Genomic DNA, 24,921 nt, shown 5'->3' with positions numbered 1-24,921 from the left:
GGTGAAAGTTTGAGACAGTTTTATATCTTTCCTATTAAATCAGGAAAATCCCGTAAGCTGATATTTGAGTTAAACAATAAAGCTATTTTAATTCTACTGAAGAAAACATTTAGAATGGTATATAACATGTTTCCAGATGTTTTCTTTAGTTAGTAGTAATGCTGCTGGTTATTTCCTTTCTTCTCTTTGTTTCTGTATTTCCAGATTCTTGATAATAAGGCACATGCTACACAATATAACTATTTTTAAATACTGTTTTTAATGGACATAAAAGGGAAAATAAAGTAAAAATCTTTCAAACATACTTCCTGGCTGACCCATTTAAATAATCAAATAATTTGCTCTACTAACTTCTCAACTCAATAGAGCTTGGTGAGTAGTTATCCAGAAATTTATTATACTTAAGTTCTTTTATAAGTAATACATTAAAACAATCTGTACTTTTGAAAATCTCACTGGACTTTGAGGTCCTTAGATTTAACAATAAGTACTGATTAGTGATTTCTTCCTCACTAAGAAACATCATGTTCTTTATTCATCCCATCTTGCTCATGGGAACACCTACCATTTAACCCTAAGAGGATGTGGAAAAGAAGACTCTGCTTTGTGGGATCAATCTAGCAGGTTTCCCAGGCTTATAGACTTCTGGCAGCAGGGGACATAATAGACATACACACACACATGTGCACACACACATGCAAACACTCACACGTTGCTGAAGCGGGAGCAGAGACACACCATTTTTTCCCCAAGATGCACTCTTAATGTTATCTGTGGGATAAAGGAATGTGAGTCTTCTAATCAAGTAGTTAGTGACGAAGACAGTGCAGATTAGATATAGAGTGTTCTCTCCATTGCACAGGCAATACTTCTTATTAATATAAACTCTTTCATCTTCAAAACTCAAAGATCTATTTTTCAGCCCTACCGCCTCTATATTTCTCTCCCTATCTACAACAGAATCCATAATTTGCTTCAGTAACTCTCTAGCCAATAACTAGGACTCTTTTGTTCCTCTTCTTTTAGTCATTTAAGTCCTTGGGCACACCACAAACCTGGATTAACCCAACTATCTGTTTGTATATTTCTGTATTTATATAGACAAGTGTTGCTGGTGGCTTTATACAAAAGAACATATTATTACTATTATAAATTTACGGTGATCAATCTCAACTAGTTCGTTTACACTGCCTAGAGGCTATTGTGTTGAACTGTTTACAGCCAGAGGCTGAGTTAGATTATTGTTAAGCTAATGGTGGTAGATAGTATAGGCCCCAAAAGCTTATGCCATAGATGGAACTAGTGTCCTAGTTGGGGTCTAAAAAGAACTGCCATGATTCAAAAGGATTTCTGGATTGGTCTTGACATGAAAATGACTGAAAGCAATTCAAAAGAAAGTCTGTTAATCATTCAGTAATCTTTCAAAAGAGTTATAATACCATAGAAATCAAAGCCTGGGTATCAAAATCATTCACACAGTTTCCTAAACCTGCACTAATAGGAAACGTGTTGTTAAAGTAGAAGAATCTCCAGAATTCTCTCCCAATCTCCTCCAAGATATGTCCATGAAGATCAATGGACAGGGAAGTCTTCCCAGAGAGCAGAACAGAAAGAATATAAATGGACTAAAGAATTCTGTACACTGGTAGGAAAGAAACCTTCGCTATTATGGTCCAACATTGCTTTATGCAATGTTATCTGTCTTTTCTCTCCTTTTTTGCTGTTTCTAAATGAAAATTTTATTGTAGTCATCCTATATTCCTCCATCATTGTGTATTGCCTGTCTGTGAGTAAATTAAATTTATCTAGGATAAGGGGATAAAACTCAGCTACCATCTATACTGCCTGAAGTGATAGACACAACACCCAGAGACCTAGACTCAGCTGAATGCAATAAATGGAATAAGCTTCATTTATTTTATTACCTTATTCATTCTTGCAAGTGAGTACATGTTTACCTTGGCCTCACCGGGCAGACAGCCAAAGTAGAGAAAGAACAGATTCTACCCACCAGCAGTCTACAACCTACAGAATGGCAGCAGCTGTGATGGCATGCCAACCTACAGGATGGCATCAAATCAACATCTCTGAATTCCATGTGGGGGTAAAGTGGGTAACCAAATTTCCTGTGCCTGCCCACATGATACAAAGTCCACAGTTCAGAATTTGGGGGGCACACTTTGTATCATACCATCTGTTCTGGTTCAGTGCATAAGAATCCAAGTCTCTGAAGAAGGTGACATAGTGTGCAATTCACTTGACAAAAGGTTTGCCTGCCACATCCTCTGGAAAGCCTGGCCATGAGGCTTCTCCTGATCATTGCAATTCTGCTGTTCCAGAAGTTCACAGGTAATACAGAGATTTCCTGGGGCTCACTCAAATCAACAAGGGGATGGATATTTTCAAGAACCCAAGGGAATTTTATAATTCACAGTAGGAAGAGATAGGATCCTAGGAATAGCTGAAGTCTATCCAATATCATCAGAAATTCTCTCTTCCTGAAGCCTTCTACCATGGTACTATTCTTAAAAAGGAGTGCTCATAAAGCTGAAAAGAGGTCATAATTTCCTCTGGGAAGGACGCATGACAGAAAGACATGAGCCAGATATCTGGGAATGCCCTTATTTCTTTGGATATAGTTTTTACTCTGGCATCAAGCCATATTTTCTTCCACTCCGATATTATATATATGTAATACATATATTATATATATGTATATATATATTTTTTAATCTATTATACTACACTGTGTGAATAGTGGAAGAAGAACAAACTTTGGATCCAGGTTTGAGAAGCATGCCTTCAGTGTGTATTAGTTTGTCAACTTTGGATAAAAGGTGAAGACTCCTTGAGCCTCAGTTTCCTCGTTTGTGGAGATAATGACACCTAGCTCATGGGGGCAGGGGGTTATTAAATGATAGAACACTTGTGAAACATCTAACATAGGGCTTTGCAACATACAAAGGAACTGAAAAATTAGCTTTCTTTTCTCTTTCAAAACCAGATCTCTTATATTTATCCCTTGTTATAGGAATAATGACAGTTTTTCCCTAACTCCTTAAAGTCCTAAGAATCAAAAAAGTGTCTAGAACCTGGTGTTGGAGGCAGCATCTTTGTTCCCAGTCTTCATCCTCTGGGGTTTACTCCAGAGGATGGTACAAGCCCTGAAGCCAAAATTTGAACATCCTAGCTCTTAGATCGTTGAAAATATTTAGGATCACTGAAGGAAAGAATATATATCAAGGTGAAAAGAGGTCTGGAGGAATTCTTGCCTCTGGAGGTAGAAAGAGAATGAGGAGTCATAGAGGACAAAACAAGTCCAAGATTATTATGATGACATAGCAGCTAAAGGAAGATATTCATTGGCAAAAATGTACAATAGTGAGAAGTAATATGAGAGGAAGAATGTTGAGGGGGGGAAAAATATCAACTGGATCAAAAAAAAAGTCATCCTTGACCATGGTAGCAAGTATGAACCCAAGAGCAGAGTTCCATTCAGACATAAACACATAGTAACAAATTATTGCTTTCTGGGCAGTAGTTAAGAAAGTAGTACCCTGGAAGCATTTAAACAGATGCAGATTTATTGAGGTTCTCAGATGGAACGTAGTTCCATAGCCTGAAATCCAGGATTCAGCGCCTTTATTTTCCCAAATAAGATCTGTGCTCTTGGTGAAGTCCACCAGATGTTGGATGGAAGCCCGAATACTTAGAGGAACAAAATATGAGTGATCAGTTAAACATAAACACTGAGGTTTACCCTCCTGGAGAATTTTCTGTGCGATATTACTGATATATGCTTTGCGAATCTCCCTACAAACGTCCTCTGCCTTCCCCATGACCAAAGTTGCCTTTCAGTCTCAAACACTGACCTTGACCTATTGTTCTTTATGTGCACAGTAACTGACCAACTTAAGAAATGCTGGGGTCAATATATACAAGGATACTGCAGGAAAATATGCAAAACAACAGAAATACGTGAAGTGCTATGTGAAAATGGGAGATATTGTTGCCTCGATATCATGAAACTAGAAGAACGTAAAAAAGTTATGAAACCAACTCGTCCAAAGCCAATGACATATGCAGTCACTTTACCTCAAGATTATTATGGAGATGAACACAATTATGCAAACCCCAAGAAAAAGTCTACATAAAATCAAGCACAACTTTCTGTTAGTCTATTTCTCAACCTATTCTGATAAACTAAAGTGAAGAAGTCCACATCTTCTCCCTTCTGGTTCCTAGATCCCCAGAATGACCTTAAAGGGGATTCCAATAAAGCTCATTGACAGTTTTCTGATTCATTTGTTCTTTAATCAGAGATTGAACACTCAATATATCAAATGATGAATTGATAAGGACAATTCAGAACCTCCCCCTTGAAAAGAAGATATAACTAGTACCCTGAAAAAAAAAATTACAACATGGAAGACTGGATGAAGAAACTCAGGAAAGTAGACATGTAATTCAGGAGAGGGAAAGATGAAGCTGTGTATTCAGAAAAATTTGTGAGTGAATCTAGGATTAAAGTGGTGCCTTGTGAAATGTGTAGGATTTCAACAGGTGTTAGCAGAGAAGGCAATTTGAGTGAACAGAATAAAATCAACAAATGGAAGGAAATTAGAAAAGATAGGACATTTTAGGAGACTATAGATGTACTTTGTTTGGTGTAAGAATAGAGTACCCAAAGTTGAACTATGGGGAAGTCTAATTTCTTTAGTTCTAAATGTAAGACCAGATACTATAAAACTCCTAGAGGAAAACTCAGGCAGAACACTCTTTGACATAAATCACAGCAATATTTTTTGAACCAGCTCCTAGAGTAATGGAAATAAAAGCAAAAATAAACAAATGGACCTATTAAAAGCTTTTGCACAGCTAAGGATACCAGCAACAAAATGAACAGAAAACCTATAGAATGGGAGAAAATATTTGCAAATGATGCAACTGACAAGGGACTAATTTCCAAAATATACAAACAGCTCGTACAGCTTAATGTCAAACAACAAGCAACCCAATAAAAAAATGGGCAGAAAACCTAAATAGACATCTCTCCAAAGAAGACATCCAGATGGCCAACAAGCATATGAAAAGATGCTCAACATCACTAATTGTTAGAGAAATGCAAATCAAAATTACAATGAAAAAGATTAACTTCCAAATCGAAAAAAAAATTACAATGAGATATCACCTCACACCAGTCAGAATGGCCATGATTTAAAAGTCCACAAATGATAAATGCTGGAGAGGGTGTGGAGAAAAAGGAACTCTCCCACATTGTTAATGGGAATATAAATTAGTGCAGCCACTATGGAGGACAGTATGGAGTTTCTCTAAAAAACTAAAAATAAGCTTAACATATGACCCAGCAATCCTACTCCTGGGCATATATACAGAGAAAAATACAATTTGAAAAAACACATACATCTCAATGTTCACAGCAGCACTATTTACAACAGCCAAAACATGGAGGCAACCTAAATGTCCATCAACAGAAAACTGGATAAAGAAGTTGTGGTATATATATACAGCAGAATACTACACAGACATAAAAAAAGAATAAAATAATGCCATTTTCAGCAGCATGGATGGGCCTGGAGATTGTCATTATAAGTGAAGTAAGCCAGAAAGAGAAAGAAAAATACCATATGATCTCACTTATATGTGGAAAAAAATAAAGTGTGCATCGTGGTAATTTAATAGATGTATACATTATGAAAAGAAGCCTCTCCATTTGTTAATTAACACATCCATTACCACAAGTTTGTTTGTCTGTCTGTTTTGTGAGAACACTTAAGTTCTACTCTCAGCAAACTTCGGTTATACAATCCAGTGTTGTCAACTATAGTCACCGTATTTTTAACATTAGATCCCTAGACCTTATTTATCTGAATAGCTAAAAGTTTGTAAATTTCACACTATTAAAACAAACAGACTATGCAATGCGTTTAAGAATTCTAAAAGTAATGCTTGTCTAATAGTGTCAAGTGGATGCTCAAATTGCTACTAAAAAAAGGAAATGGAGCATGCACATTAAATGAGCTTTAAAGGATGTATTGGAATTATCACTAGCTGTCATGACCGCCCATTAGATTTGCCCCAATAAATGTATGAAAATATTCAAATGTCTTGTCTTCTTCTAATCAATTCTCAGTTGTTTAGCAAAATCATCTGTATCCATTCCCACACCCACAAAGTTGGAACATTCAGATCTGCTTAAACCTAAGAAACTTCATTAAAAAGAGGAGTAATACCTGAAATGCTATGAAATACTACCTCACATAGAAAATGGAGGGGCTAACGTCTACCTCTACCAAATGTTCACTTCATCTTTGCATCATCCATGTTGCTAGGATAATGCCTGGAACATGGTAACTATTCATTTATGTTTGAAGTGTTCAAAATAATAAGTGAATACATTAATAAGTAAATCCAGGGGAAAGCATAAGACTTTATTATATGGGGAATCTAGTTCACAAAAGTAGTAGATAAATCTCTTGCCCCTGCCTGTTGGATTAGGTGGCACTTTTGATTTAGGAAGAGCGGAGACCGGTAGACCAAGCACTTGGTTTACGGTGTAACTGTATCAAGTGTGACAGTGGGTAAAATGATATAGTCCAACTTCAAATCAGGCTTCAAAGGAGGTTCAGGTAACTTTGCGGCTTCTTGGGCTTTTCTGTTGTCCGCTTCGTAAACACAACATAATTTTCTATGTGAACATGCTACTTCAAATACTTCCCCCAGATCGCATTTCTTCTTGCAGTAGCCTGCTACATTATTAAAGCATTTTCTGGGTCGTGCTGCATCTGTGCGCAGGAAACAGCAATGCACCAGATTAGTTCCTGAGGCAGAGCAGAAGGGTCACATGGTTCCCCACAAGCTATGGCCTCCTATTGTCCCAAAGTGAATCTTATGCTGATAGGAGAAAATTCAAAGCCTCCTCCCTGAAAATCATCCCAAATGCAGGACTTCCAAAACCCCAGGTTCCCAGTCAATATCAAAGTCAGCATTCCATCAGCCTACCCCAGTCCAGTGTCCTCAGAGAGTACCAACTTGTCATCATGGCACAATTCAGAGCCAAATTAACTTTTTAAAGAACATCACAGATAAAACTTTTTAAGTGAACAGTGTAATTGCGTTTCACACTCACTGACAAGGTCAGCAGAGCTCTCCCTTTGCCAATACCTCATGGGTCTCATCATTTATTGCTGTTGAAAACTCCTTTGCTCATTCAGCCTCTGTGACTTCTTCATAACCTAGCTCCGCCTATTCCTCCCCCGACTCTCTCTCCCTCTCCCTCCCTCCCTCTCTCCTCCTTTTGATCTCGGATAAATGTGCTATCTGGGAACAAACTCAATTCCATGCATATCTGTCTTCCAGAGATCCAAACTGTTGCCTTTTCAGAGTACTGCATTAAGGTCCTCAATCTCCTGTTTCCAATTCTTTAGTTGCCCTTGTACACAAATGTGGACAAACCTACAGAATAAAGATGAAGAACAAAGACACGGTTCTCCCTATTGTAAATTCCAGAACCAAGGAGCATCTCTGAAGGTTAAAAGATATTTTTAGGGCCACAAAAAGACAACATGCCTTCTATAGTAGCAAGGAAGAAGGGAACTCTCACTGACAGAGCTACTACTATGAACTTGGTGCTTCACTTTTGTAAACTCATGTCATCCTCACATGAAATACAATCATTAAGAAATTGAGTTATTATATTCACTTGACAGATGAGAAAACTGATTTTCAAAGGGCATACTTAACTCATTCCATATGACTAGCCAGTGATGAAGTCATATTTTAACCTAACATCTACATGCCTCCAAAGCTTGTACTGTTCTCATTACTGTTGTAATATAGGCTGAAAAATGAATTTAAATGGAAAAAGAGATGGCCAGGTTCCTGGGTGAAAACTATATTCAACATTATAAATATAAAACTAGATGATGGGTTCACTCCTACCTTGGGAGAGGACTCTGAGTACAAAGCCCTGATTTCTCACCTCCCTCCATGCTGTCTTCTAAGACAGAGACTCAAGTCAGGCACCCAAACAGTAGGGAATTTTGATGATGCTGGCAAGATATTAACAATTTTGAAAGCCCTGACCCCACCCCTATGAAGAGTAATATTTTCTAGAATTTCATGGTACATTTGGACAAGTTACCTTTGGATACCTCAAATAGCAGAATAATGAGAACCAGAAACAGCTTCATGTTTACTGACTTCCCAAGACAAACAGGCAGCAGGATTCTTTGTCCAGTGATCTGTGTCAAAGTCACACGGTCTTTGAAGATGAGACAGAGTTTTGAGAGCTATCAGAGCTCTGAGCTCTCATTTTAACCCATGTGGAAAGACAGGATATCCAAGTCCACCCCACTTTCATTCCCAAATATGGACTTCATGGTCACAGAATGTTCCACCACCTCCTACTTACTCCTCTTTCCTCAAGATATGAGCTCTCAGAGAGCAGGAACAATCATTCCTCCACCTGGGCCATCAGCCCACTTGGGTCAGGCTTGGTCACATGTTCTGGTTTGTATGGGACAGTCCTAGTCCAATGTCCCACTCAGCTATTGCCACCTTTCACTCACAAAGGTAATCCATTTGGAAGATTAACTGAATCATTAGCTAATCAAGGTAGACACATAAGAATATCCAATAATAATTTTTTTAATGTGTGAAACTTCCCAAAAAATTCTCTAAGAATAAGATTGCTTTTAGGTTTGACTAGATACATTGATATTATTTCAGAGTTTCCCATAAAGTTTTACCCACCCAGTAAAGCTCAATTTCACAACTAAAAATCTTTCAAAGGATCAAATATCTTTAGAACAGTGTTCAATTTGTTATGAACTGGTCCCCACTCACCTCCACTGGGTTATTTTATGGAGCCACTTATATTTCTGCCAAATTAGTGTGAGCACCCCTACCCAAATTATTATTTCCATAATGGTCTTTTTGCACATTTAAATCCCTCTTTACCAATTATATTATACTCCCCTATCCCAACTACCTAATCAGCCCTGTTGAGCTCCTAATTTTCCTTCAATCCAAGTTCAATCATCTCCACATCTGTGAAAGCTTCCCTAACTCAACTTAACAGAGCTGTAGACTCCCTTCTTTGTGTCACCATTGTACCTTGTATGTATCTTTTGTTGGTATCTTTGTTGTATCTTTTGTTGGTGGTCACACCATGTCATGTTCCAATCATTTGCAATAATCTGTGAGTCCCTCAAAGGCAGGCCACTGGTCCAACTCAATTTGGAGTTCTTAATGCACACCAGAAAACTCGTGTTATATTCTCAATATATAATTATGGAATGATTTCAAAGTACTGAATAAATTATTGCTAAATAAAATACATTCAAGACAGTAGTGAAGTTAATTAAGACATTTCCTAAAGAATTCTGTTTACCTTGTTTTATAATTTGTGGGCACTAGAACCTTGAATTTATAGTAATTAGGGCCCATCCAAATATCTTTCTGTGACAGCACCTGGAGAAAAGCCTGTATTGAGAGAATTCACATTTATGATTTCCACAGATGACATTACTATTTCCTGAAGTAACACTGCTTGCCTACTTCAACAGACAGTCTGTTTGTCTGTTCATCTGTATCAACTCTTTAATATCAGGGAGCCTTTATGCAATCTTGGCTAGGCACAAGAAGCCCACAGACTTCTCACTTTCAAAGCCCTTTGTGGCCACATAATAGATTTTCCCTTTGAGTAGGATGGAATGGGTAATGAAATGTTGCTTTTTAGTCATGATCAGTGTTTAAAAATCACCTATCAACATTTGTTACTGCACTTCCCACTGTGACCCATAGCAGTACAGACTGCTTTTAATATCTTACTTATAAATTAACTTTAAAAGTGTCTCATTTCTTAGACATATTCTCTGAATTCTACTTAAGATGTCTTTCCAAACTGTTGGACAGGCTGAATCCAGGCAAGAAACAGGATTACTAATTCCCCCTTACAAAGACTGAGGGAGTCAGGCAAGATTCTTCCATTGTTCTTTATTTAGGGATGAGAGGAGGTTTAATTAACATTTCATGCTAGAAAAATTAGACACACAGGTAAACAAAAGGGAGAAAACAGAAATAACTCATAATCTCACCTCTCTGTGAACACTCTGGTGTTTGGTCTTGGCTACTGTAAATAGTGCTGCTATAAACATTGGGGTACATGTGTCTTTTCAGAATAGGGTTTTCTCTGGATTCATGCCCAGGAGTGGGATTGTTGGATCATATGTAACTATATTTTTCATTTTTTAAGGCATCTCCATACTATTCTCCATAGTGGCTGCACCAGTTTACATTCCCAACTCTGTAGGAGGGTTCCTTTTTCTCCACACCTCTCCAGCATTTATTGTTTTGATGATGGCCATTCTGACCACTGTGAGATGATACCTCATTGTAGTTTTGATTTGCATTTCTCGAATAACTAGTGATGAACATCTTTTCATGTGCCTGTTGACCATCTGTATAACTTCTTTGGAGAAAGCTGACATCTTGCCTTTATTTTATTTTATTCTTTTCACACTACGATCGTTAATTGTATTTGTTTAAGGACTCATATTGCAAGCATTAAATCAAGCACAGGCTTTGATTCTGTGAACCCAGATTCACAGATTTAGGGAGATAAAAGCAAACTGTGCCCCATGTACATGGATGAAAACTAAAGGCTCATGGTTAATCACACTGTAGTTTTAAAGATTCTACAGCCTAGAACTAGAAGCCAGTAGTCACAGGTCCTTTAGATCCTTCTGGATGTCCCACAGGGTGTCTGCACTTTTCTTGAGTTGGGTGACCTCCTCATCTTTCAACTTCTGGTTGATAACACTGGTTAATCCCCGAGCATTCAGGATACACGGAAGGCTCAGGAAGACCTCATTCTCAATGCCATACATCCCCTTCACCATCGTTGATACTGGGTAAATCCTGGAGAGATTTTTCAACACGGATTCAATGAGATCAGCCACACTTAGTCCAACAGCCCAGTTGGTGTGTCCCTTCAGCTTGATGATTTCATAGGCACTCTCTACCACCAACGTATGCACTTCCTTACAATTTTCACTGTCATTGTCTATTCCCACTTCTGGATTCAGTTCCTGGAGAGAAAGACCTGCCACATTCACCCCACTCCACAAAGCCACGCTTGAATCACCATGTTCTCCCAAAATCCATCTGTGGCAGCTGCTGGGATGAATACCAAGTTTTTCCACCATTAGATAGTGGAATCTAGCAGAATCCAGATTACACCCACTTCCAATCACATGGTGCTTGGGTAATCCACTTAGTTTCCAGGTAACATGTGAAAATATCCACTGGGTTAGAAACCACAATTATGATACAATCAGGACTATACTTGACTATCTGAGGAATGATGAACTTAAAGACATTAAGGTTCCTCTGCACCAGACTGAGGTGATTCTTCTCCTCTTACTGGCGAACTCCTGCAGTCACCACCACAATCTTGGAATTGGTGGTCACAGAGTAATTTTATCTGCCACAATTTTGGGTGTCTGAAGAAACAAACTTCCATGCTGCAGATCCACCATTTCGCCTTTGAGTTTATCTTTCAAAACATCCACAAGAGCAAGCTTGTCAGCCAGAGACTTTCCCAGAATGCTGATGGAACATGCCATACCAACTTGTCCAACACCCTCTACAGTGATCTTATTGTTGGGGACCATTGCTTCTTCTTCTGCAACTGGTGCAATCAGTTTTTCCTTAAGAGTTGCCATTGTGCACAGGGGAGAGAAAGTTCTCGACATGGCTTTAAGGGTGGCCCGAAGAAGACAATGTCAGCAGCGTGCCCATCTTGCCTTTAAATCCAGTGAGACCTATTTTGGATTTATAACCTTCAGAACTGTAAGATGGTAACTTTGTGTTGCTTTAAGCCACTCAACTTTTTGTAATTTGTAACAGCACCAATAGAAAACTAGTAACAATAGTTAATCTCACATCAAGATGTCAGCACGCCTTACAATGATCTAGAATAATTTCATGACTTGGCCAAGTGACTGTTAAAAAAAAAATGTACTGTCAGAAAGGACACACTTTGTCAACCAGCTTCCAAACCTGAAATGAGACTATTCACATAGGATAATTTGTATCTTCTAGCCCAGAAAATAAACCCTTTGATAACTCAGTTTCAGGGATTTTTCCCTGGGAGTTTCCCAAAGTTTTAAAATCTAAACCAGAGATACATTTCCTTTTTTGATAAAACTCCAGAGAGATCAGCATTATCTCTAGGCTAAATTACAGCCAGTAATCAAGTGAGGAAACCTTGTGAGGAAACCAGAAGGACCACATATGACTTCAGATGTCCAGAAAAGTGAAGAAAAATTATTCTACCAAAATAATTTTAGTGTAAAATGTTATTCTGAAAATGCATCTATTGAGAGAACTATGTATTTAGGTAAAGGCTCAATAAAATACTTACCTTATGGAGAGTTACTCTTGATTATTTTAGGTGTTAAACAATAGTTACAGATAATTATAAAATGTTTGGAGCAATAAAATAGATTTGCCTCAAAAATTATGGGTAAACTTGCAGGTTAGTCACAGTTGTGTACATGACCTACTTTGATCATATCAGACCAAGAGGCAACAGAAGATATTAGGCCTATTTTTCCCAGTTGATATACTCCATTCAAGATTCCTGCAGCCCTTGAAAAACCCATTACAGCCATGCATCTTTCCCCTTTTCTTCTGTCATAAACCCTGTAAATAGCTAGTCTTGGTTTTCACTGTCTTCCATTCAAGTGTCAAATTTAGGTATTCTGGGTTTCAAGTACCACCTAGTGGACAAAGCAAATCTTTTTACTAGCTGTCCAAACATTCAAAATTCCAAAACGTCAGGACAGCTCTCAGGAAACGATGAGCATCCCACTTCGATAATTGTTCTGCATGGTCCATGCACATCTAGAGACTTCAAAATGTTAACAAAAGAATTCTCTAATATCAAGGGACACTTTTAAAACTTCAGAAGAAATTAGAGGCTATTATAGTAATAGTCTATAGTAAAAACTTAATAGTAAAAATTTTAATATATTAAAAAACTTAATAGTAAAAATAACCTGTGTAGACAACTCTCAAAATATTTAGGTACACGGTATCTTCTAAAATTAAGAAAAAAATCACTTCAATGGACAGGCAAATTGTCCCAACCACACTCCTAGAACACCTGTGTCAAGCAAATGCTATGTTAAGAGAAAGCTCTAAATTGACTGGTCCTGGAGTGAATTTTAGCTTGAACATACCAGTTGGAGGTATTTGAAAATGGACTAAGTAGTGTTTACTACTAAGGAAATTTTATTAATTTTGCTAAGTATGATGATACTATTATGTTGGTTATGTTGGAAAATAACTCTTACTTTTCAAAAATGTTTACTAGGATATACAGACATGGAATATCATGATGTTTGTAATTTACCTTGAAATATTTCAGCAAAAAATAATGGGGCAAGTTCCAAAATGAAGGGAAAAAGAAAAGAAACTATTTCAAACAGCTGAACATTTTTTGAAATACTGGGCCATCCCTTATTAAGAACGTTATTCTTTTACTGAAATCTTACATATTATAGTCCTAGAAGTGTTATAAATAATGAAATATTTACTGGGCACCATGTATATACCACAAGCAATATTTCAGAGACATTTTATTGAAGATAAGAAAAACATATCTGAGATCAAATAAACAAAGAAGCTCAAAATTAACAACAACAAAAAGAATATACTCTAAAAGAACTGATTAAGGGAAAGATAATAAAAAGAAACAAAGTTCAGGAGAAAGCTGAAATGACTGCACAATAAGGTAAAGTCTTTGAGAAAACAGATATTGAAGATGCCTCTCAGGAAAATCTTCATGCACTAAGTTCTGTTTTTTTCTGCTGGTAACGGTGGTGGTCTGTCTTTTTGTAAAAAAAAAAAAAGAAGAAAAGGGAGCCTTGTTTAACTGACATACAATAAACTGCACTTACTTAAAATGCACAAATTTATATGTAAGACATATGTATACATCTGTGAAACCATCACCACCATCAAAGTAATGAACATACCCATCACCCTAAAAAGTTTCTCTCTGCCCTTTTGTAATTCCTCTCTCCTGACCTTTCTTATCTCCCATCCAGTCAACCACTGATCTGCTCTGTCATTATAGATTGTTTGCATTTTCTAGAAGTTTATATAAATAGAATTGTATGGTGTAATTCTTTTTCAGTATGATTTCTCTAACTCATAATTATTTTTAGATTCATCCATGTTGTGGCATATATTTATTGATAATTCATTTCTTTTTATTAACAACATTAAATTTGCCATCTTAACTAGTGTTAACACTACCGAGTTATATATTTAAAAATAGTTAAGATGGCAAACACTAAGTACTAATGTTAAGTTCGCACTATTGTGCAACCAATTCCCAGAGTACTTCTTATCTTGCGTATTTGAAACTCTTTATCCATTAAACAACTCCTCATTTTCCCCTCCTCTCATCAACTTTCTGTCTGTATGAACTTGATGGTTGTAAGGTTCCTCATATAAGTAGAATCACACAGTATTTGTCTTAATTGTGAAATTCAGCTTATTTCATGTAGTATAATGTCCTCAAGGTTTATCCATGGTACAGCACATGTCAGAATGCCCTTCATTTTAAAATATGCATGACATTCCATCATATGTGTATATCATGACATTCCATCATATGCATATATCATACAGCACATGTCAGAATGTCCTTCATTTTAAAATATGCATGACATTCCATCATATGTATATATCATATTGCTTTTACTTTTTGACTACTACGAATAATGCTGCTGTGAATATAAGTGTGTAAATATCTCTTCTAGATCCTGCTTTCAATTATTTTGGTTGGGTATATACCCAGTAGAATTGCTGGATCATACAGTAGTTCTATTTTTAGAGCAACTGCCATACTATTTTCCATAGTGGCTGTACTGTTTGACATTCCTACCAACAGAGCACGAGGGTTCCAGTTTTCCACATCCTCAGCAACTCTTGCTATTTCCTTTGTTGTTGTTGTTGTTGTTGTTTACTTTATTTTTTATTTTTATTTGGGGGAGTAATTAGGTTTATTTATTTATTTATTTTAATGGAGGTACTGGGGATTGAACCCAGGACCTCGTGCATGCTAAGCATGTGCTCTACCACTGAGCTACACCCTTCCCCCTGCCTTTTTTTTTTTTTTAATAGTAGCTATCTCAGTGGCTGTGAAGTGGTATCTCACTGGGGTTTTGATTTGCATTTCCCTAACAATAAATGACGTTAAGCATGAATGGATTTTTTTAACTATGTGCTATTTACAAATATATATATGCATTTTACATGGTAATATAAGTAGACTCTAAATAAAAGGGTGGAAAAAATATACCATACAAACACCAATCAGAAGAAAGCTGGAGTGGCTATAATTAATATCAAAGTTGACTTCATTTCAGATCATGGAATATTACCAGGAGAAAAAATTGATTTATAAAATAACAATAATATTAGTGCTTTGGGTTTAAAATGATGCAACTAAAATACACAAAATCCATTATGAATAAATCAGGAGAGGTGGAGTTACTATGTTTTTAGTCTTTGCAGGGAGGAGAAAGATACTAATTAACTTAAGATTTTGATAGTTGAGTATGTATAATAAAATTTCTAAGTTAACGATTAAATGAATGAAAATAGAGTGTGTACTTTCTGACCAATGGATGGGAAAAAACTTAAGGAAAATATTCAATCAATCAAAAGAAAAACAAGAAGGTCTGGTTCATGATGGTGACACCGGAGGATCCGGAACTCACCCACTCCCATGGACACATCAAATCTATAGCTACGTACAGAACAGTTTCCTCTCAGAAAAAACTAGCTGAGCAACTCCTATACATGGGGCAAACAAGAAAGCATCAAAGCAGGTGGGGGAAGCTAAGACACGATCTTGCCGTAAACCTCACCCTCAGTGCAGCAACCTACATTTGGGCAGGAACTCACAACCCTAAGCTTCTCCCTAAAGAGTGAAGTGTTTGAATTCCACATCTGGCACTCTAACTGTTTAAAATTAAAGACTAAAAAGACAATAGAAAAGATCAATGAAACTAAGAGCTGGACTTTTTAAGATAAAATAGGCAATAAAAATAGATTTTTTAAAAAGTTTCTTTTGTATAGCACAGGGAACTATGCTCAATATCTTGTAATAACCTTTAATGGAAAAAATATGAAATGAATATATATATATGTATATGCAAGACTGGGACACTGTGCTGTACACCAGAAACTGACACATTGTAATTGACTGTACTTCAATTTAAAAAAAAAAAGATAAAATAGGCAAAACTTTAGCTAGACTCACCAGGAAATTACGAGTGTAGAGTCAAATACAGTAAATAAAGTCAGAAAAAGAAAAGGAGACATTATAACTGATACCACAGACATACAAAGGATCATAAGAGACTGCTGTGAACAGTTATACACCAATAAATTGGACAATGCAAAAAAAGTATATACTCATAGAAACATACAACCTACCAATTCTGAATCATGTTGAAATTAAAAATCTGAGCAGATGAATTAGTAAGCAGATTGAGTCAGTAATCAAAAACTTCACAACAAACAAAAATCCAAGACCAGGTGGCTTCACCAGTAAATTCTATCGAACATTGAAAGAAAAATTAGTATCAATCCTTCTCAAACTCTTCCAAAACAATAGAAGAGAGGAATCACCTCCAAACTCGTTTTATGAGACCAACATTACCCAAATACCAAAACTAGACAAGGAAACCATGAGAAAAGAAAATTACAGACCAATATAACTGATGAACATAGAGGCAAAAATCCCCAATAAAATATTATCAAACCAAATTCAACAATACATTTAAAGAATCACAAACTATGATCAAGTGAGATTTATTCCAGAGATGCAAGGATGGTTCAACACCCACAAATCAATCAACATGATACATCACATCAACAAAATGAAGGATAAAAATCATATGATCACCTCAATAGCTGTAGAAAAAGCATTTGACAAAATTCAACATTCACCTAAGATATAAACTCTTAACAAAGTATGTAACATGTCTCAATGTAATAAAGGCCATATATGACAAGCCCACACCTAACATTATACTCAATGATGAAAAGTTGAAATTTCTTTCTGTAAGATCAGGAACAAGACAAGAATTCCCACTCTTGTCACTTTTATTCAACATAATATTGGAAGTTAAAGCCATGAAATTAGACAAGAAAAAGAGATAAAAAACATCCATATCAGAAAGGAAGAAGTAAAACTGTCACTATTTGCATATGAACTAATATTATATATTTTTATAAACTCTAAAGGCTCCACCAAAAATACTAGTAGAACTGACAAACAAATTCAGTAAAATTTCAGAATACAAAATCAATAAACAAAAATCTGTTATTTCTATACGCTAATAATGAACTATTAGAAACAGAAATTAAGAAAACAACCCCATTTACAATTGCATCAAAAAGTAAAATACTTAGGAATAAATTTAACCAAGGAGGTAAAATAATCTGTACACTGAAAACACTGAAACATGAAGACATTGATGAAAGAAACTGAAAAAGACATAAATAAATAGAAAGATATGCCATGCTCATGAATAGGAGGAATTAATATTATTAAAATGTCCATACTACCCATAGCAATCTATAGATTTAATGCAATCTATATCAAAATTCCAATGGTTTTTTTTTTCCATATAACTAAACCAAACAATCCTAAAACCTTTATGGAACCACAGAAGACCCCCAAACAGAAAAGCAATAGTGACAAAGAACAAAGCTGGATGTATCACACTCCCTGATTTCAAACTATATTACAAAGCTATAGTAATCAAAGAAGTATGGTACTGGCATAAAAACAGACATATAAACAGTGGAACAGAAAGAAGAGAGACCTTAAATAAAACCACACATATGGGGTCAATTAACTTACAACAAATGAGCCAAGAATATACAACAGAGAAAAGACAGTCTCTTCAACTGACGGTGTTGAGAAAACTGGACAGCCACATGCAAAAGAATGAAACTGGACCACTATCTTACATCATACACAAACATTAACTCAAAATGTTTTCAAAGACTTGAAAAGACTAAAATCATAAAACTCTTGTAAGAAAACATAAGCTCCGTGATATCAGTCTTGGTGGTGATTTTTTGGATCTGACACCAAAAGCAAAGGTTAACAAAATCAAAAATAAACAAGAGGGGAGTACAACAAATTAAAAAGCTTCTGTATAGCAGAGAATATCATCAACAAAATGAAAGGGCAATCTACCAAATGGGAGAAAATATTTGTAAATCATATATCTGATAAGGGGTTAATATCCAAATTATATAAAGAACTCAATTCAGTAGCAAAAGAAATTGATTTTAAAAATGGGCAGAGAATCTGAATAGATATTGTTCCAAAGAAGACATACAGATGGCCAAAAAGATATATAAAAAGATATTCAATATCACTAACCATCAGGAAAACGCAAATCAAAACCATGATGAGACATCACTTCACACCTGTTAGAATGTCTATCATTAAGAAGACGAGATAGGTGCTGGCAAGAATGCAAATGATGAGGAGAAAAGGGAACCTATGTACACCGTTGGTAGGAATGTAAATTCGTTCAGTCACTATGGAAATAATATGGAAGCTTCTCAAAAAATTAAAAATAGAACTACCATATAATCCAGCAATTCTACTTCTGAGGACATATACAAATATTGAATCATTATGAGGTACACCTGAAACTAATATGATGTTATATGTCAATTATATATCAATTTTTTTTAATGAAGTTAAAGTTATGCCAAGAGCTGCCTCCCACAAACTCATTCAACAAACATGTACTGAGTTCTTATGTTGATTCAGTACCCATGCTGGCCATTGGAGACAAGAGTACAAAAAAGACAGAGTCTCTATCCTCCAGGATCCATGGTTATAGCAAGTTCTGCTCTTCTGAATCTCACACACTAAGTGCCTTACACATAATTAGGCTCAAATAGGGAAGCAAATACATTATTCTTGTCCTGAAAAAGCCTTAAGAAGGAGAGATGCAAAGGGCTTGTATTTTCCTTCGCATTTCATGTGTCTTATATTTCCTGCCAGGACCAAGAACAGGAAATCTGTTACATGAAATGTGCAGGAAGAGCTGTTCTCAAACTGAATCACAGAAAACACAATTGCTGTGAGCTTTCGCTGTACTTCACTGCTCATGGCCTAAGGCCAGGAAGAAGCCAATAAAGGCTGGAGCTCAAGAACCAGCCAGATACAAGGCTTCCTTTCTGGCACACAGGCATGAAGCTCCTTTTTCCTATCTTTGCCAGTCTCATGCTACAGTACCAGGTGAACACAGGTAATGTGGAATCCTGGGTTTAAGAGGGGCTGGTGTGAGAAAGCAGGGATTTGGCTGTCCATGACAATGAGAGCCCAGAGAGATACTGAAAGATGAGGTGCCCAAAGATACAGCTGAAAAGTTAACCTACTGCATCAGTTATGCACCATCCCCCAGGTATCCCCATAGGCTTCTGTCCCAGACTGTCTGATGGGCACACACAGGGAGCTATGGAGAAAGCAGGGTATTATTTGTGTACTCAGAAACGATCAAACATAGAAAACTGCCTTCCTGCCCTTTACATAGCTATCATCTGGGACTCAGCCCAAGATGACATTTTGCTCTATTTCTAATTTAAACCATCTCTTGAAGTAAAGGTTCCTATCCGTTTGTACCCTGGTGTAATAAGGAGGAAGTTCTTACCCTTATGCTCATAAACAGTTTCCTCTTAGGATCCAGTAAACAGGTCTCCATCTCAAATTTTACAGAATTTTACAGAGATTCATTCCTTCCCTCAGCCTTTGTCTTCTCGGAAATCCCCAAAGTACCCATATCTGCATCTAGAAACACATCGTGGCAAAAGGCTGAATTAGAGGACTGGTCACTGTTTTTTGAAAAAAAGACAGAAGCATTGAGACTTGTTTCAGAATATAAGAATCACCCGAATATTTGGAATAACTGGGAAATGGGTCAAGGAAGAGAGAACAAAAGAGTCAAAGTGTAATTTTTTTAATCTTGGGGCCCTAAGAGAAGGGCTATAATATAAGCAAGTATGGCTGTGTCATCTTGGGTAAAGTCAGTCAGCTACCTTGAACCACAAATTCCACATGAGAAAGTAGGGTTAATCAATGTAGCTGCTTGGAATACAAGAATTTTACTGTGTTGTCTTTGGTGAGAAACAATAGTGAAAGGTACGTCAACATCAGGCACTACATAAATTTCTTGTGATTTTTGGAAAATCAGTTGAACTAAGATGAGTGAGAGAGAAGTTTCTTGATTTGGAAAAAAAAAATGATGAAACATTGGGATGGAAAAATCATCCTGCAGATGAAGATGAGGTACTAAACTAAGAAGGGAATTTAGAGATGCAGATAACAATGTGGGAGTTATCGTCACAGAGATGAGGTTAAGGCTATGATAAAACATCTGAAGGACATAGTGTCCAGGGAGGCCCAAAATGATAGAACGCGACCCCTGGAACCACAAACAAGATGAGGTAATGGACCACTGGATTTGGCAAGAAGCCAGAACTGTTGAAAGTCCTATTGATTCTCTTTGGACATTCTTTCTTGGATTAGTTTTATGACAGATTTTACTCTTGTCAGTATTTTCTAGGATCACGGGGAGAGAGTGATATCCTACAAGCGTCTAAGTGGTTATACTGGAGGTCTAAAATCTTATCCTGAAGCAAATAATTGAGTTCCCTTTTTTTCTTTCCTCTATGTGCCCTAGATTTTTTAAATTACTCATTGAGGGGAGACTAAAGATTTATTTGAGATTTCAGAGGTGTACAAAGACTTTCTTGGCCTGCCAGTTGCCTCCATCAACAGTCTAACCACTGTACTTAAAATTTAGCATTAACAAACTCCCTCTAACTTTATTCTTCCTGCTCAAGCAATTTTAACATCAGATCTAGTTATTAACTGCAGCTTATTGGTTTTCTCTTTCCTTTGTGCAGAATACTTTGGCTTGGGAAGATGTGTGATGGGTTTTGGGAGATGCAAAGACCACTGTGCCATGGATGAAAAAGAGGTAGAGAAATGCAGAAAGAAAAAATGTTGTATTGGACCAAAAGTGGTTCAATTAATAAAAAGCTACCTGCAGAATGAAATGCTCCACGGACTTGAAGAAGACTCCCAGAAACTGCTAAAAACTACCAAGAATTCTAGCTTAATGATGCAAACAAAGTATCATATTTTCTCTCTTCTCCCCAAAATCAAAAGTTCCAACCCTTTTGCCAACATCAACACCATCATCATCCCAAATGGCACCGCTGGGGACTCTGCCACCGCCAACCCCATGATCTCAAGAAAGACTACACACACTTCTACTTCTACTAAGAGTGACACCAAGGAAAGAAGAGATTCAGCCACTGACTCCCTGCCACTAGCACCACCACCATAGACACTGCCAACAGCATGACTGGAGCTGGAGGAAGCAGATGAGCAGGGATGTGGGTCTTTCCCTTAAAACACCAAGTTCCTCTTTATCTTTGCTATCTATAAAATGAGACGTCGAACTATTTTCTCTGTCATCAGTCATTCAATAAACACTATTTAAGCACCCACAGTTTACATGATGTTATCATTCTCACAGGAGTCTCACAAAGGAGACAGGGCTACAAAGTGATAGAATTTTAGTTTACCTGCCCAGGAGAAAGCAAGGAATAGGAATGCTGACTACAACATTGAATTTGGCCAATGGATGACCCAAAGTAAGCCTCTGTAATAAGGACTTATGGTTCTCATATTGTTGCTTTTCTTGGGGCAATAGGAATCAAAACAGTAGGAATATTTTCTTTTTTCATAGATTTTTCCCATAGGAAAAACAGAATGTGGGGAGGAGCAAGTCTGCCTTCTCCACAGAAAAACATAACCTAAATTCATGGAGCTACTTAAGATAAAAATATGGGGGGATGAGGGGAGGAAGAAGTGGGTAAAGATATATGACTTCTATCTCTGAGTCAAGGCATCTTCAACAAGACTCCCAACAGGAAAACAGGTAATAGGTAGAGCAGTGCTTCCAATAGAATCAGGATACAGGCCACAAATGCAAACCATATAGGTAATTTTTAATTTTCTGGTGGCCTCATTAAAAAAGGTAAAAGTAAGTAAGTGAAGTGGATATTAACAATACATTTTATGTAATGCAGTAAATACAAAACATCATTTCAATATGCAATCAATGTTAAAATTATTTGAGATATTTTGCATTTCTTTTTGGTACTAAGTCTTTGCAATCTCATGTACATTACTGTGACAGCACATTTTAATTTATACTAGCCATATTACAAGTGCCCAATAGTCCTATGTGGCTAGTGGCTACCATATTGAATGGCACCTGGTTAGAGTTCTGAGGGCACAAGTAGCTGTAGGACTATTAGGCAATGGGGGTGTGCTAATCTGAAGAAGACAGCCATATTTCTGAGGGCTGTGGTACAGAAATTAAGAGTATAGAGATTCAGGTCCATTGCTCCTGGGGTAGCATTCTTGTTCCGGCACTTTTTAGCTCTATGGCCTTAAACAAATCACTTATTCACATATGAGCACTCATTTATTCATGCATAAAATGGAGATGTAAACATTATATTATATTCCAGAATGCACTTTCGTATATCCCAGGTCACACTTCACTTATATTGCTCAAATTACAATAACATAGACCCAGAGTCCAATTTTTTAATATGTCCCTCTCTACTACATATCATCTCCTTCAATATATAGACCACCTTTTTTTAACCTACTGGTTCTTTACTACAGTGTCACTCTAAGGAAGACAAGGATTTTCCCACAATGCCCCACCGTAATACTAGAGTGCAACTTTTTAAGATATGGCCAAAGTGTTTATACAACAGAGAAGAGCTGCCTCAGAAAGAATAATTTGAACTCCTGCTAAATATGTGTTCCTGGAAGAATCCCAAGTATATCTTATAGTGTTAGATTCCCTCCCTGCTACAGCTATTTGCCAAATTCTGAAAGTCCAGCTTATCTTCCCACATTTGGTGTCCCCTCTTCATTCTCCACCCACAGAAAGAAGAGAAAACTTCTTGCCTAAGTTTAAGACTTTCTTTTGAGTTCTCACTTCCTATCATAGAACTCACCCATCTCTTCTCAGGATGAATGATACTGGGGAAAATCCTTTTCCTTAGAGAAATCCCACATGCACTGTAATGAATATGGTATTTCTAATATCTGTTCTTCCCTTTGATTATAGTAATAGAACCTTCCTAATCAGCTTGACCCAAGGCCAGCCATAGTACAGGCTACAGTTCCCAGACAAATTGGCCATTCTTTAATGCAGAGAAGCCAGAACTAGTCACCCTTGCAATTTGTTAATATTCTTGGTGAAAACATCTTGTTTTCTATTTTAAAGGCAAAGAAGGGCCTTTTTTAAGCTTTGGGAGCCCCATGGTGACCGCAAGTTCTCCCTTGGGATTCACAGCACATCCTAGTACACTCCCCAGACTCTGCCACTCCATGAGATTAGGAGTCACCCTGCCTCATCTAATGCTGCCCCCAAACCCTACCATTCAAGGGCTGTGTGACTCTGCATTTTTTAACTTCTTAGAGACACTATTCAAACCCAGACTGATTAGATTAGAAGCCCATGAACACTCCACTAACTAGCACTGCTTCTATACTAGCACTGCACAGTGAGCCATCAGTCAAGCAATCAATCCATCAATATACTGCTACCCTACCCCCAAACTATGTATGAAGCTGAATCTTTCCTACTTTTGCCAGTAGCAGGTTAATTCTACACAAAATGATAAATTATTCTCAAAATTGTGATAACAGTATTGGTAAAATTAGAAAACTGGATAAAGGCATAGTCAGAGAAGATGTAGGAATAGGGGAATCCTCAAATACTACTGCCTTTAGAAGTATGGCCAGGCCCTCTTTTTAGAGCACAATCTGCTACTACTTATTCAAATTCATTACACATTTATCTTATGACCTAAGAATTCTAGTCCTCAAGATACCCCAAAGATAGTCTTACCCAGGTCCTAAGAGGACATGTACTAAGTTGTTAGCTACAGCATTATTGCTATTGGCTGGCACTCTAAGGCAATCTGGGGAGCCACTGTGGAGTAATGGATCCATAAGATTATATGGATGCACAATTTAGAATACTACACATAAGTTAAGAGCAACGGATTCAACATACACAAAGCTATTATAGCTCTGAGTAAAAACAAAAAAGAAGAAAGACATTACTGTTTGTGTAAAATAAAAATGTATGTAGAAAGTACATATTTAAAAGAACATTTCAAAAAAGATATCTATTAAATTCATTAGATCAAAAGGGAGGGAAAATAGAATAGGGTATACAGTTTAAGAGAAATGAATGGGTAAACAAGAGATGGATCTTGCACTGACCAATAATGACTTTGTGTCATGAATGAAGGAAAGTAACTAATTCAATAGCTGAAATTTAAAAAAAAAATTGTGGAAGGGAGAGGGATGGATACCAAGGCACAGAGTAGCTGGCCCTGTGGCCCAGACCAGTTGGAAAGCTTTTGCCCTCTCTTGGCCCCAGTAAAATCTTGACAACACAGGCCAGAGAACACTCTCAATATGCCTCAAAAATTCAAAAAGGCCCAGCTAGCCAGCACATACGTGTACAGGAAGAACAGATTGTCTTTCTCTTTGGACCCTGGATCATGAGTCTGTAGCAACTATGCTAAAGCGGAAGACTCCATCATTTTCATGGAGTTTCTGCTGCATCCTTTGGTTTATATCGAGCTGGCAACTAGAGTACCAGCTACTTTCTCTTCACCAGGTCTGAGCCTCACTTTGCAGACCTGTGTGATCTTCTGTGAGCTAAT

The 24,921-nt window shown here is 37.0% G+C and overlaps 3 protein-coding genes and 1 pseudogene across 3 annotated transcripts; 2 read left to right on the top strand and 2 right to left on the bottom strand.

Moving 5' to 3' along the window:
* The first annotated feature begins 2,300 nt into the window (after positions 1-2,300).
* On the top strand, positions 2,301-4,154 carry DEFB127 (defensin beta 127). The gene is made up of 2 exons (XM_006192545.1): positions 2,301-2,349; positions 3,901-4,154. The coding sequence occupies exons 1-2, from the start codon at positions 2,301-2,303 to the stop codon at positions 4,152-4,154; spliced, it is 303 nt and encodes a 100-aa protein (XP_006192607.1).
* A 2,399-nt stretch (positions 4,155-6,553) lies between these two features.
* Positions 6,554-8,213, bottom strand: DEFB128 (defensin beta 128). Its single transcript, XM_032462048.1, has 2 exons — positions 8,165-8,213; positions 6,554-6,806 (listed from the first exon to the last, which is right to left on the bottom strand). The coding sequence occupies exons 1-2, from the start codon at positions 8,211-8,213 to the stop codon at positions 6,571-6,573; spliced, it is 285 nt and encodes a 94-aa protein (XP_032317939.1). The 3' UTR covers positions 6,554-6,570.
* Positions 8,214-10,537: 2,324 nt separating this feature from the next.
* Positions 10,538-11,863, bottom strand: LOC102514609 (annotated as a pseudogene).
* A 7,473-nt stretch (positions 11,864-19,336) lies between these two features.
* On the top strand, positions 19,337-21,507 carry DEFB129 (defensin beta 129). The gene is made up of 2 exons (XM_006195693.3): positions 19,337-19,394; positions 21,052-21,507. The coding sequence occupies exons 1-2, from the start codon at positions 19,337-19,339 to the stop codon at positions 21,495-21,497; spliced, it is 504 nt and encodes a 167-aa protein (XP_006195755.2). The 3' UTR covers positions 21,498-21,507.
* The last annotated feature ends 3,414 nt before the right edge of the window (positions 21,508-24,921 follow it).

Source organism: Camelus ferus, chromosome 19 (assembly GCF_009834535.1).
Source record: "Camelus ferus isolate YT-003-E chromosome 19, BCGSAC_Cfer_1.0, whole genome shotgun sequence".
NCBI classification, from domain to species: domain Eukaryota; kingdom Metazoa; phylum Chordata; class Mammalia; order Artiodactyla; family Camelidae; genus Camelus; species Camelus ferus.
Note: the sequence above shows the minus strand (reverse complement) of the source record. Positions and strands in the feature narration are given on the sequence as shown.